We start from the raw sequence: 11731 nt of genomic DNA, 5'->3' as shown, positions 1-11731 counted from the left end.
GGCAATGTTAATTCCAAACGTTCAGACATAGCGGTTTTGTTTTAAAACAAATGGCTTGCTGGTTAAAAGGAACCAGAATCTATAACACGAACAAGATTAAAACTGGTTTCCACATGTATATTTTCGGGAGTTCAGTTGTCGTATTATCATTTCTTGAATGTACGTAATAAAAGCGTATTTATTTTGCTTCCGCTTTTTTGCTGTCATATGACAGCACGTGTTTTGAAAGACAGTGCAAGCTCCACGTGACAAACAGGCTCCTCCTTGCTCGAGCTGCGTGCACTGATCTGACCGTTCTGTTCAGTGCACACTCGTTTGCAGCACTTCCTGGAGGTAGAATCGTAGAGCTGCAACAGTGTAACTTTATGGAAGTGAAACTATCAAGACACTGACCCACAGTAGCCAAAAGGACCATCTTTCAGAATATTTTTAACCTTACTTGTTATATTTGGAAAAATAGCTTTTAGCCTGAAAATACTGAATCAAATCCTAATACTTTTTATTTGGTTATTTCCATATGTCCCGCAAATCCAGCGACCATGAATATAACCTTAGAAGCTTAAGCAATCTGATGGGGGAGAGAAGGAAGAAACTGAACGACGACACTGGAGAGCGAAGCCTCATCAAGGCTGCCTCCAGCTCCAGCATCAACAGCCAGGCTACAGCCACCGCTTCCACTGGGGACTTGGAAAGGGCAGCCCGCAAGCAATTCCAGGAAGATGTCACCCCGAGTTTCGTGTACGTCCTGGCGGGTTTCTCTGCGCTGGGTGGCTTTCTGTTCGGCTATGACACCGGGGTAGTATCGGGAGTGATGCTCCTGCTTAATAAAGAAATGAATTTGAGTGCGCTGTGGCAGGAGCTCTTGGTTTCCAGCACTGTCGGCGCAGCGGCGCTGTCCGCCCTGGCAGGCGGGATGTTGAACGGGCTTTGGGGGCGCAGACCATGCATCTTACTGGCCAGTTTTCTCTTCTCAGTTGGGGCGGTAATGCTAAGCGTTTCTCCAAATAAAGAGATTCTGCTCGTAGGACGCGTTGTGGTTGGACTTGGAATAGGTAAGTTTGTATATCCAAACGCCTAAATGGGAAATGTAGCTTTTTGTGTTTTAAAACTTTCCTCTGGACTTATTTTTACATACGGTGTTTTTAAAAAGCTTAGTGTATTTGATTCTGATAGTACAGCAAGCCAGACTGTGGTATTTTAAATGGCACTACTTGCGTTGTCAATTTAAGGGAGATGCATGTCATTGTTTTGTGTGTGTGATGGTATGACGTGACCTTACAGTCATACAAATTCAAATATTCTGTATTGGCATGACTATATTACAAGTACAGTATCGCCAGAGAAAATTATAATACAACATAAACATTACTGAACATTACACATCTATCAGCAGAGCAGAACAGCCCCTTTCCCTAGGAACAGTACCACCACCTTTGACTGTAACACAGGTGTGTTGCTGCAGGGTGTCAACACACTGTCTCTTAAACTGTGGCAGGCGGATACATATTTGGCTGCTAGATTTGCAATCTGCGCCTCCTCTCCCAGTAGGATGGGGACTTTAATGCTGTCCGAGAGGAGTTTAAATTTTGGTACCAGGCTCACAAATTTAGGAATATATTTCCCCCATATTTCTATGTATTTTGGATGACAACAGCAGCACACACGTCATAGCTTGGGCACCGAATGCAGAAACAAGATACAATTCTAAGAGGAGTGTTAGTTTGCGTAAAGCGCCCCTCTCATCGTTTATTTTGTTTCTAAACAATTACTTTTATTTTTCCAGAATTCTTTCAAAATATCTTGCGTCATATGGAAATCAAAAAGTTGTCATTGTCTTCAACAAAATACATACAGTGCACTATACTGTGTCTCACATATTGTTACTTGTTGCTAATTAGTACTAGTATTTAAGTAACAGCTGATTTTTTCTTTCTTTATTTTTTTAAAGATCTGTCAGTCATTTGGGCAGGTTAGGTTTGTTCTATCCTTTTGTTGAATGAGCAACACAGAACATTTTGTCCAGATGTGTGATGGTGACTCACAACTGAGAATTTTTAGGCTGTTCCTATGTAAGAAAACATTTAAGTATTCAAGAAAACTAAATTGCAAAAGAAACCTGCAATTGTACATTATATTGTAATTATAAAACGACTTATACACGAAACATAGACCTGCATTCTGTGGCTGTCTGCTTGAATTAGCCACTGTATACATTTCCATGGACCATTACAATTGAAGTCAGTCATGGTATTTCTTTTTTGTAACCAACAGGACAAAATTGTAATAGTAAATTAATATAACAAAGCTTTAGAATATTAATGTTTCTCTGTCTTAATAATAATATATATTTTTTTATCATTCATAAAATGTGATGGTAATTGGACAGGACATATTATGTGACAATTGTCTCCACGGAATTATCCTGATTGTGCCACTTGGGTCAGAATATTATTTAAAGCCCCAAAACTTTTTCTATATACCTATTGTTTGCTGGGATTCAAATGCAAGTTGTTGGTATTCAGATTTTAGCACAGGTTTAAATACCTGTTACACTTGATTACTTTAAATTACTTTGTTTGATTAAGTCATCATTATTAGCTGCAGTCTTGAGACTCCGAAAGCCAACACAGCAAATTGGCCAGTGTTAAAATCCCAGTGTTAACCGTCAGTGTTGATTTTAGGTAATTTTATAACATAAAAATTTTCACATTTGACACGACGTGGTGTTGTTTCATAACACCGTGTAACAAATTTTTTTTTTTTTTTGGTTCCTGGGTAGTAAATGTTATTTCCTAATTGCTTATGCCTCAAAAGTATAGAAAATGGCTATTATTCCCCACAAACTGCTTTTGTGACCAGGACAGTGATATTTTGAAATTTGCCAATTTTCCAGAACATTCCAGATAGATTCAGTGCTGAGTAAACTTGGAGTAACTTCTAGAACTTTCTAGAACTTTCCAGTAATATAAATAGTAGTATAAATACAGGGGCCTTAAGCCCACCAGTTCCGTTTAGTTCCAGCTGCCTAAGTGGATACATACCTGCATTTTCTGAGATGGCATCAAGAGGCTGCAAGCATCCACCAGACGCATTTTGCTATGTCTGCAGCCAATTTATCAAGACAAGAGCGAAAAAGTACTCGGTGGAAGCATCTGCTAAGATGTGTGAGGCCTACAAGGAATATTTTGGCATGCCTGTCGGGGATCAAGACAAACCCTGGGCACCTCATTTCACCTGCGAGCACTGCAAAAAAAACTCTGGAAGGTAAGATGGACAATTGTTGCTCAGAATTTTATGTTATAAAATTTGTTAAAATTTTTAAAATTGTAAAAGTTTTTAATTTTAAAATGTTTTACAATTTTCAATGTTATTGAAAAAATATATCATATATGAAAAATGTTGCGAGAATCTTTTACACATTAGTCATGGGTGAAATAAATGTATTTTTGTAGGATGGTACAGAGGGGAAAAGAGAGCCATGAAGTTCGCTATCCCAAGAATTTGGCGGGAACCCACTGACCACTCAAGCAACTGCTACTTCTGCATGGTGGACCCTTCCAAACGTCGGACTGGCAAGAATGCACCTGCTGTCACGTATCCGGACCTTCCTTCATCCATCGCCCCGGTGCCACACTGCCATGAGCTCCCCGTACCCACTCCTCCGGAGAGAGAGCAGCCATCTTTAGAAGAGAGCAGCAAGTCAGAGAGCGAGGAAGACGTTGTAGATCCAGATGACAATTTCAGAGGTGGAGCTGAGGAGAGAAACCCATACTACCCCAACCAAAAAGACCTCAACGACTTGATTAGAGATCTTGGTCTCACCAAGTCCAATGCCAAGCTTTTGACGTCTAGGCTCAAGCAGTGGAACTTGTTGGATGAAAGTGTGCAAGTCGCAGATCAGAGGAAGCGTCACCAACCTTTTTCCAGCTTCTTCACCCGTCAAGATGGGCTCTGCTTCTGCCACAATGTGACCAGTCTGTTCGAGGCAATCGGAATCGCCTGTAACCAGAATGAGTGGCGCCTCTTCATTGACAGCTCATCCAGGAGCCTCAAAGCCATGCTGCTCCATAATGGTAACAAGTACCCGTCTCTTCCCCTGGCTCACTCGGTGCACCTCAAAGAGGATTACAACAGCATCAAGACCTTGCTGGACGCCTTGAAGTATGATGAGTACGGCTGGGAGGTCATAGGAGACTTCAAAATGGTAGCATTCCTGATGGGTCTTCAAGGCTGTTTTTCCAAGTTTCCCTGCTATCTTTGCCTTTGGGACAGCAGGGACACCAAGGCGCACTACCACAGGCGGGACTGGCCACAGCGGACCGAGTTCTCTGTGGGGAGGAACAACGTCAAGTGGGAACAACTGGTGGACCCCCGGAAGGTGCTGATGCCACCACTGCACATCAAATTGGGCCTTATGAAACAATTTGTCAGAGCTCTAGATAAGGAGTCAGTAGCCTTCAAGTACCTTCAAGACTTCTTCCCTAAGCTGTCTGAGGCAAAGGTCAAAGCCGGTGTCTTCGTCAGACCACAGATAAAGAAGATCCTGGAGTGCAATGAATTCCCCAAGAAGCTCACTAGTAAGGAGAAAGCGGCTTAGAACAGCTTTGTCGCAGTGGTTCAGTGCTTCCTGGGCAATCACAAGGCCGAAAACTGTGTGGAGCTGGTTGAGACTCTGGTGAAGAACTACGGCACAATGGGCTGTAGGATGTCCCTCAAAGTCCATATCCTTGATGCTCATCTTAATAAATTCAAGGAGAACATGGGAGCGTACTCGGAGGAGCAAGGCGAGCGCTTCCACTAGGACATACTGGACTTTGAACGCCGCTACCAAGGACAGTATAACGAGAACATGATGGGAGACTACATTTGGGGACTGATTCGTGAAAGTGATTTACAGTATAAACGTAAATCTCGAAAAACTACTCACTTCTAAATTTTTCGTAGTCATTTTTGTATTACTTTAGTATGAATACATGTTAATTTGGATTCATATGTTGTTTTGTTCTGACTTTATGTGGACGAAAAGACATAAATTCGCCCATTTTCTCATTGGAAATAGGTAAATTTCAAAATATCACTGTCCTGGTCACAAAAGCAAAGTTTATGGGGAATAATAGCCATTTTCTATACTTTAGAGGCCTAAGCAATTAGGAAATAACACTTACTACCCAGGAACAAAAATTGTGTTACATAGTGTTATTGTATGTGTACTGATGTGACACTAGAGCAGTGTTAATATCACTTTCCCAGTGTTATTTCTAAAAACTTATGTAGTTAATTTTAACAGTAAAGGGGTGGTAGTTACACACTGAAAAAGATGGACATGTAACTCCCAGAGTGTTAAATGTTTTACACTATAAAAGTGTAATTTTTACACTGCAGAGTGTGGAGCCATATGTACGCTGGAAAAGTGTTAGATTGGACTCCCACAGAGTTGATTTAACACTGGCCAGTTTGCTGTGAACAATAAGAGAGACAAAAGGTTTTAACCTTTATCTAATAAATCATGATTCAATATAAACATGCAGTTGACCATTCAGTATCAAAGCTGTGACAAGATAAGAGACATTCTAGGTTTAAAGTTTGCTTGAGTTACTCCAGCTTATTGTACGTGGGCAATCCCAAGTGGTTGTAAAATTCTTTATGTACCTAAATTCTGTCTAGCTTCTGGTTTATGTTAAATGCTTTGTATGTCCCCAAACACTGAAAGAAAATATATCTCTCCTTTTTTTTTTTTTTTAAAGCAATATATGTAGTACACTTGGTTAAATACATTTTTGTGCACAAGCTGTGCTTTCAGTTAGTTTTAGATCTGCTTGGTCAGTTCAACTGGAGGGTGAAATTGGATCCATCACTTTAATGGCTTATTTTTTGTAATAAATCAACCAGCTGCTTTTCCTATCGACTGATATGCTTTCAGCCAATAATATGCTTTGACCCAGAAGACACTGCTTAGGTGAAATGACCCAAGAAGTGCAAGTCTAACAGATGGTTTAAAACAGTGCATTGAAACTGAGAACTTCCTTTAGCCTAAAGTATTCTACTGTCCTGTTTTAAACAGAATTATATTGCTAGCTACAGTATAATTAATTTAAGGGGTGGGGACAGTTTGATTTTAGAACTGATCTTACTACAGTAAGGCAGAATAGACACACCCTGTTGAATTGTATGTGAATTTTAGGTGCCTAACACACACAAAGTAGCAGTTTTAAAAGCTTCAGGAAATTGGTGGAGGGGGGCACAATCATAGCATAAAAGGAAAATAAAAATATTTGTCCTTTAATTTAGTTTAAAGTGAATGTTCTACAGAAAAAGAGATGCATTGTCTTGGTATTAACAAAGAACAGAGTTCCTTCAGTAACTTTTAAGAGTGCACTGTTTTCTGTTACTTTTTCCACTTCTACAAGGTTGGTGTTTTGCTACTTCTACATGTTAGTAAACATATAGCAGTCTCCACGTATAGAAACACCACTTAAGAGAACACTTCGCCTAAGAGTGGTGGTGAAACAGATTTTTCCCATTGTAAATGATCCGGCTAAAGGAACAAGAACTTCGCTTAAAAGAACACCTTCTTGGCACCGTTTCGTTCACAACTGATACAGTACTGTTTTGTAACCTGATAACTCCTCATCATCAAACTTAAATTAAAATGGTTTATTCAGTCTTTTGAAAAGTGAGGCACACTGATTGGTTTATTAAATCTTTCCAGAACTGCCGTGATATCATTGACTCATTTTGCATAATGATTTCCTTATCGCTACAAAATGGCATGTAAACAAACAGCGAAATGTGCCTCTACAAAAAAAGTTGGAAATTGTTCACGCTCTTGAGAAAAACTCGACACCAGTTGCCAAGGAATTTTGTTGTTTCCCGTTCCTGTGAGTTGCTTCACTATACTGTTAATAATATGCATGTCTTGAATATTGCTCCTGTACATGTGTTCATAATTAATCTAGAGCTGCTGCTGCAATTTTAAATTGTGTAGCTGTGTTAACTTAGTTTGAACGTTTAGTTTATTAATGTTAATTTGTCACTTTATTATTATAGTTTGTTAACATTTGCCTATTGATCTTCTTTGACTTATTTAGTTAATTTCATATGTTGATGCACGTGTGTCATGACAAGTAATACATTATTTATTGATTGATTCCTATTGTTTCGGGTGCCAAACTCCGTCTTAAAGAACACTTTGGCTAAGAGAACACATCTCTTGCTTCCCAGGGGGTGTTCTCTTAGCTGAAGACTACTGTACCATTATACTCTCGCTGTCAATATTCAAATGAATAAATCGCTCATCAAAAGGTGAAATGCTGGAAAAACTGTGGCCTGATCTCTCATTATATAACTAAATAATAGGATAATAGGAAAAAAATATATAGCCATAGAGTACATTTATTTGCTAATTTTATATTGGTAAGATAGCTAAAACACACACACACAAAATATGTTGTCAGTCTCACCTCAATAGGATAGACTTTGGAGCATGAGAAATATGTCTTCAGCTGCAAAATATACACAATTACTGTAGTGTAGGGAGCGTAGTCTCAAGGCATATGCTGACAAGAGAAGACCTGCATTGTCGCTCCCTAGGATATTAGTTGAGCACAATTTTATTGATCTAACTGTGGGCGTTGCACTTTACTAAGTAGTCAATCGCAACGCTAAACCGGTCAATTGTCTGTTTACTCAGTTATCTCATTAACAGAAAGGTAACATAAGAACATAAGAACATAAGAAAGTTTACAAACGAGAGGAGGTCATTCGGCCCATCTTGCTCGTTTGGTTGTTAGTAGCTTATTGATCCCCAAATCTCATCAAGCAGCTTCTTGAAGGATCCCAGGGTGTCAGCTTCAACAACATTACTGGGGAGTTGATTCCAGACCCTCACAATTCTCTGTGTAAAAAAGTGCCTCCTATTTTCTGTTCTGAATGCCCCTTTTTCTAAACTCCATTTGTGACCCCTGGTCCTTGTTTCTTTTTTCAGGCTGAAAAAGTCCCTTGGGTCCACACTGTCAATACCTTTTAGAATTTTGAATGCTTGAATTAGGTCGCCACGTAGTCTTCTTTGTTCAAGACTGAACAGATTCAATTCTTTTAGCCTGTCTGCATATGACATGCCTTTTAAGCCCAGAATAATTCTGGTCGCTCTTCTTTGCACTCTTTCTAGAGCAGCAATATCTTTTTTATAGCGAGGTGACCAGAACTGCACACAATATTCAAGATGAGGTCTTACAAGTGCATTGTACAGTTTTAACATTACTTCCCTTGATTTAAATTCAACACTTTTCACAATGTATCCGAGTATCTTGTTAGCCTTTTTTATAGCTTCCCCACATTGCCTAGATGAAGACATTTCTGAGTCAACAAAAACTCCTAGGTCTTTTTCATAGATTCCTTCTCCAATTTCAATATCTCCCATATGATATTTATAATGTACATTTTTATTTCCTGCGTGCAGTACCTTACACTTTTCTCTATTAAATGTCATTTGCCATGTGTCTGCCCAGTTCTGAATCTTGTCTAGATCATTTTGAATGACCTTTGCTGCTGCAACAGTGTTTGCCACTCCTCCTACTTTTGTGTCGTCTGCAAATTTAACAAGTTTGCTTACTATACCAGAATCTAAATCATTAATGTAGATTAGGAATAGCAGAGGACCTAATACTGATCCCTGTGGTACACCGCTGGTTACCACACTCCATTCTGAGGTTTTTCCTCTAATCAGTACTTTCTGTTTTCTACATGTTAACCACTCCCTAATCCATGTACATGCTTTGTTTCCTTGAATCCTAAAACCATGTTGACTGTCTCCCAGTACCCTGTTACCATATAGGTAATTTTCCATTTTGGATCTTATTATAGTTTCCATAAGTTTGCATATAATAGAAGTCAGGCTTACTGGTCTGTAGTTACCTGGTTCAGTTACCTGAGACAGCAGAACTGAAAACACTCCCTAATAAATGAAATCTTTAATAAGACAAGTGTCTTGTGAGGCATTTAGACAACTGCTTTGATGGTGGCCCTGCTTCATATACAAAGCAATACATGAGTAAGATTCCTGTTGCATATCAGTTTCAACCTTTCCAAGTTTTACTATAAGCTCGATTAGCCACCCACCCTGTGTAGGTAACAAGGTCTTGTTAAACTCCTAGTAAAACCAGGAATGGATCAACTGATATGCAACAGGAGTCTTGTTTCCATCCACTCATTAAACCAAACACTTAGATGTGATGAGTTTTTAAATGTATTTTGTTACTGGTAACCAAAAATAATCTGAGACCACTATGTAAGTATAATGTGGCTAGAGACTGTTGAATTTAAACTTAATTGATTTAAAGACTGTTCCCAAGTACTGCTGGTAATAAGGCAGTAAACCGTTGAAAAATTAATGAGTCCTTAAAGCCACCTTTCTACATGTTATTTAATTGAAGAGATTTAGCTAGCTAGATTCTCAAAAAATGTTTAACAATAGAAGCTTTCATGAATGATTATTGCCATTATTTTGCAATAATAGATTAATGCACAACTTGAAATCTAATTTTGTATTCAACAATGCAGCTGCGCATTTCATTAGTTTTATCATGATGCACCCTTTATTGCTATACAAATACCATTTGTTATATAGCAGTGTCTGCTAGTATTTAATGAACCAAAACCATTTGGTGCTACAATTGTTATAAACAAATATATTTTCTAGGCTGCGTTTGGTTTGTATTTAAATTTAAACTGCATAATCTTCTGCCTCTGTTGTTAAACATGCATGTATTGTAAAAAATAATGCATTTTATAACAGTACATTTCTTTTGAATAGAAACATTTTATATTGATACCAAATATGAACATAAAAAAATAGCAAACAGAATATCCTGATTCACTGTTTTGTGTTTTTATTTATTGATGTGACTACTTTTTATTTTTATTTATATGTTATCTAAACAGAAAACAAATTTAACAGAAACCATGTTTTTCAAATTTAAACAAAATACCTTTACACTGTGGCCCATGCTAAATAAAAGTTGTGTTGTACTTTTTTGATGTCCAAAATTTATATTGCACGGTTAACCATGCAATCCAACTTTCTTTGTCAATCATGATTAGCTAACAAGAAAATGTAACCCCATCCAAGAAAATGAAATTTGAATTGGCTCTGGTAAAACCTTAACAACAGAGATGAGAGAGCACAGTAATCCAGAAGAAATATCCATGTCCAAAATTGATGCATGCCTAGAAAATGACATTTTCTACATAATGAAAAAAGACGTCAGTGAGTATAAATCGAGCACTTTGTGTTGTGGGCTGACCTCCTTCTGCATGCTGTTGTGGAAGCCTTCTCACTCTCCTTGAGTTGCTGTTTCCTGTTAGCAACATTGCTTTCAAGAGGCAGGCCCTTCCCCAAAGGCTCTGGTCAGACTGTAAAGCTGGGGATAGAGCTATGTTTAGAAGACACTGTTTTATTGTCAGCTGTGCTCTGCTTTGCATTGTCCGATTTACTCGAACTAGACCACAACAGACTGACAGCTGAACTGGTCCCACAAGGGAACAATTGCCCCCTACAAAGTCAGCCTCCCCCTCACAAAAACCTGTTTTTTTTTTTCATTTTGATGTCTTGCCAGTCAAACTTGTGGTTCAAGTTATACTACATTGCCACTGCCATGACTTGATACAAGGCATTGGAGTTTACCTAAATTTTCTTATTTTTAGTTTTTTAAAAGACCTGGTTTTCTCTACCTGTCTTTCTTTTATGATTAAAATATATATATATATATATGTGTGTGTGTGTGTGTGTGTGTGTGTGTGTATATATATATATATTCTAAAAGAACAGAAGAATCTCTGACTGATTTGTAAATGTTTCGCTTCCCACCTCACTTGCATTGCAGCGACAATACAGACCTGACACTTCACACATGGAATCACCTTCTACTACTAGTACAGCGTACATGCCACCCAAACAAGAGCACAACCCGACCCCTTTTTCCAGGTTCAAAAAGGCACTCCAGGTTTGGTGCATGTTTATCATAGCAAGCAAAATGCACGTACTTGGCCACCAGTTGCCCGTTCCTGAATTTTACAGCATCGACACCATTCACTTTGCACAGTCAGCAGGAGACAACATTGTATCCAAACTGTAGTAACACAAATCTCTGTGCTTACTAATGAACACATTGTTTTTTTAAATCAGTATTCTTTAATGAGATAAAATTGTGTAATTTAGACCAAACCTCTGGTTTACTGTATTTACATAGTATTTATGCAAAATTATTTTCTACAAGTAAATACAATGTTTTGACAGAGATACAGTCCGATAATACCGACTTTCACAGCCCCTTCGGGTCATAGTGTGTGTTTGTGTGTGTGTGTGTGTGTGGGGGGGGGGGGGGGGGGGGGGTTTGTTATATTGTATTCATTCAGACTGAAATCAAGTTTCCATATGGCATTTTATGCATAAAGGCACCAACACTATAAATCAGTTTAACCTGAGATTTTTGGCAATAAATAGCCTGGTGTTGCTAGGCAACGGCACAAACCTTCTTGTTTTTAGCCACTGTTAATAAAAGGGGCTCTCTATCTTCTCTTTGCTTAGGGGAGATAACCTGCTGTACTATAACTTTACCCCTTTGTACAGTGTTCATTTTTTAGTATAGGAAACTGAAACGGTTTAATTGCTGCAATTGTACTGTCCCTGGGTATGTCCCCAGCTTGTAGGGCGAGCCACATAATAAGATTGGAT

At 38.6% G+C, this 11731-nt stretch overlaps 1 protein-coding gene across 5 annotated transcripts in view; it reads left to right on the top strand.

Moving 5' to 3' along the window:
• The first annotated feature begins 319 nt into the window (after window positions 1-319).
• The window catches only part of LOC121319767 (proton myo-inositol cotransporter-like), a 93700-nt gene continuing 82288 nt past the window's right edge, over window positions 320-11731 (top strand). For all 5 annotated transcript variants that reach the window (XM_041257576.1, XM_041257579.1, XM_041257578.1 and 2 more), the window contains exon 1: window positions 320-1052. In XM_041257576.1, the coding sequence (XP_041113510.1) occupies window positions 518-1052 (535 nt within the window). In that variant the 5' untranslated portion in view covers window positions 320-517. The remainder of the gene's footprint in view (window positions 1053-11731) is intronic.

Source organism: Polyodon spathula, chromosome 8 (assembly GCF_017654505.1).
Source record: "Polyodon spathula isolate WHYD16114869_AA chromosome 8, ASM1765450v1, whole genome shotgun sequence".
Taxonomy (NCBI): Eukaryota; Metazoa; Chordata; class Actinopteri; order Acipenseriformes; family Polyodontidae; genus Polyodon; species Polyodon spathula.
Note: the sequence above shows the minus strand (reverse complement) of the source record. Positions and strands in the feature narration are given on the sequence as shown.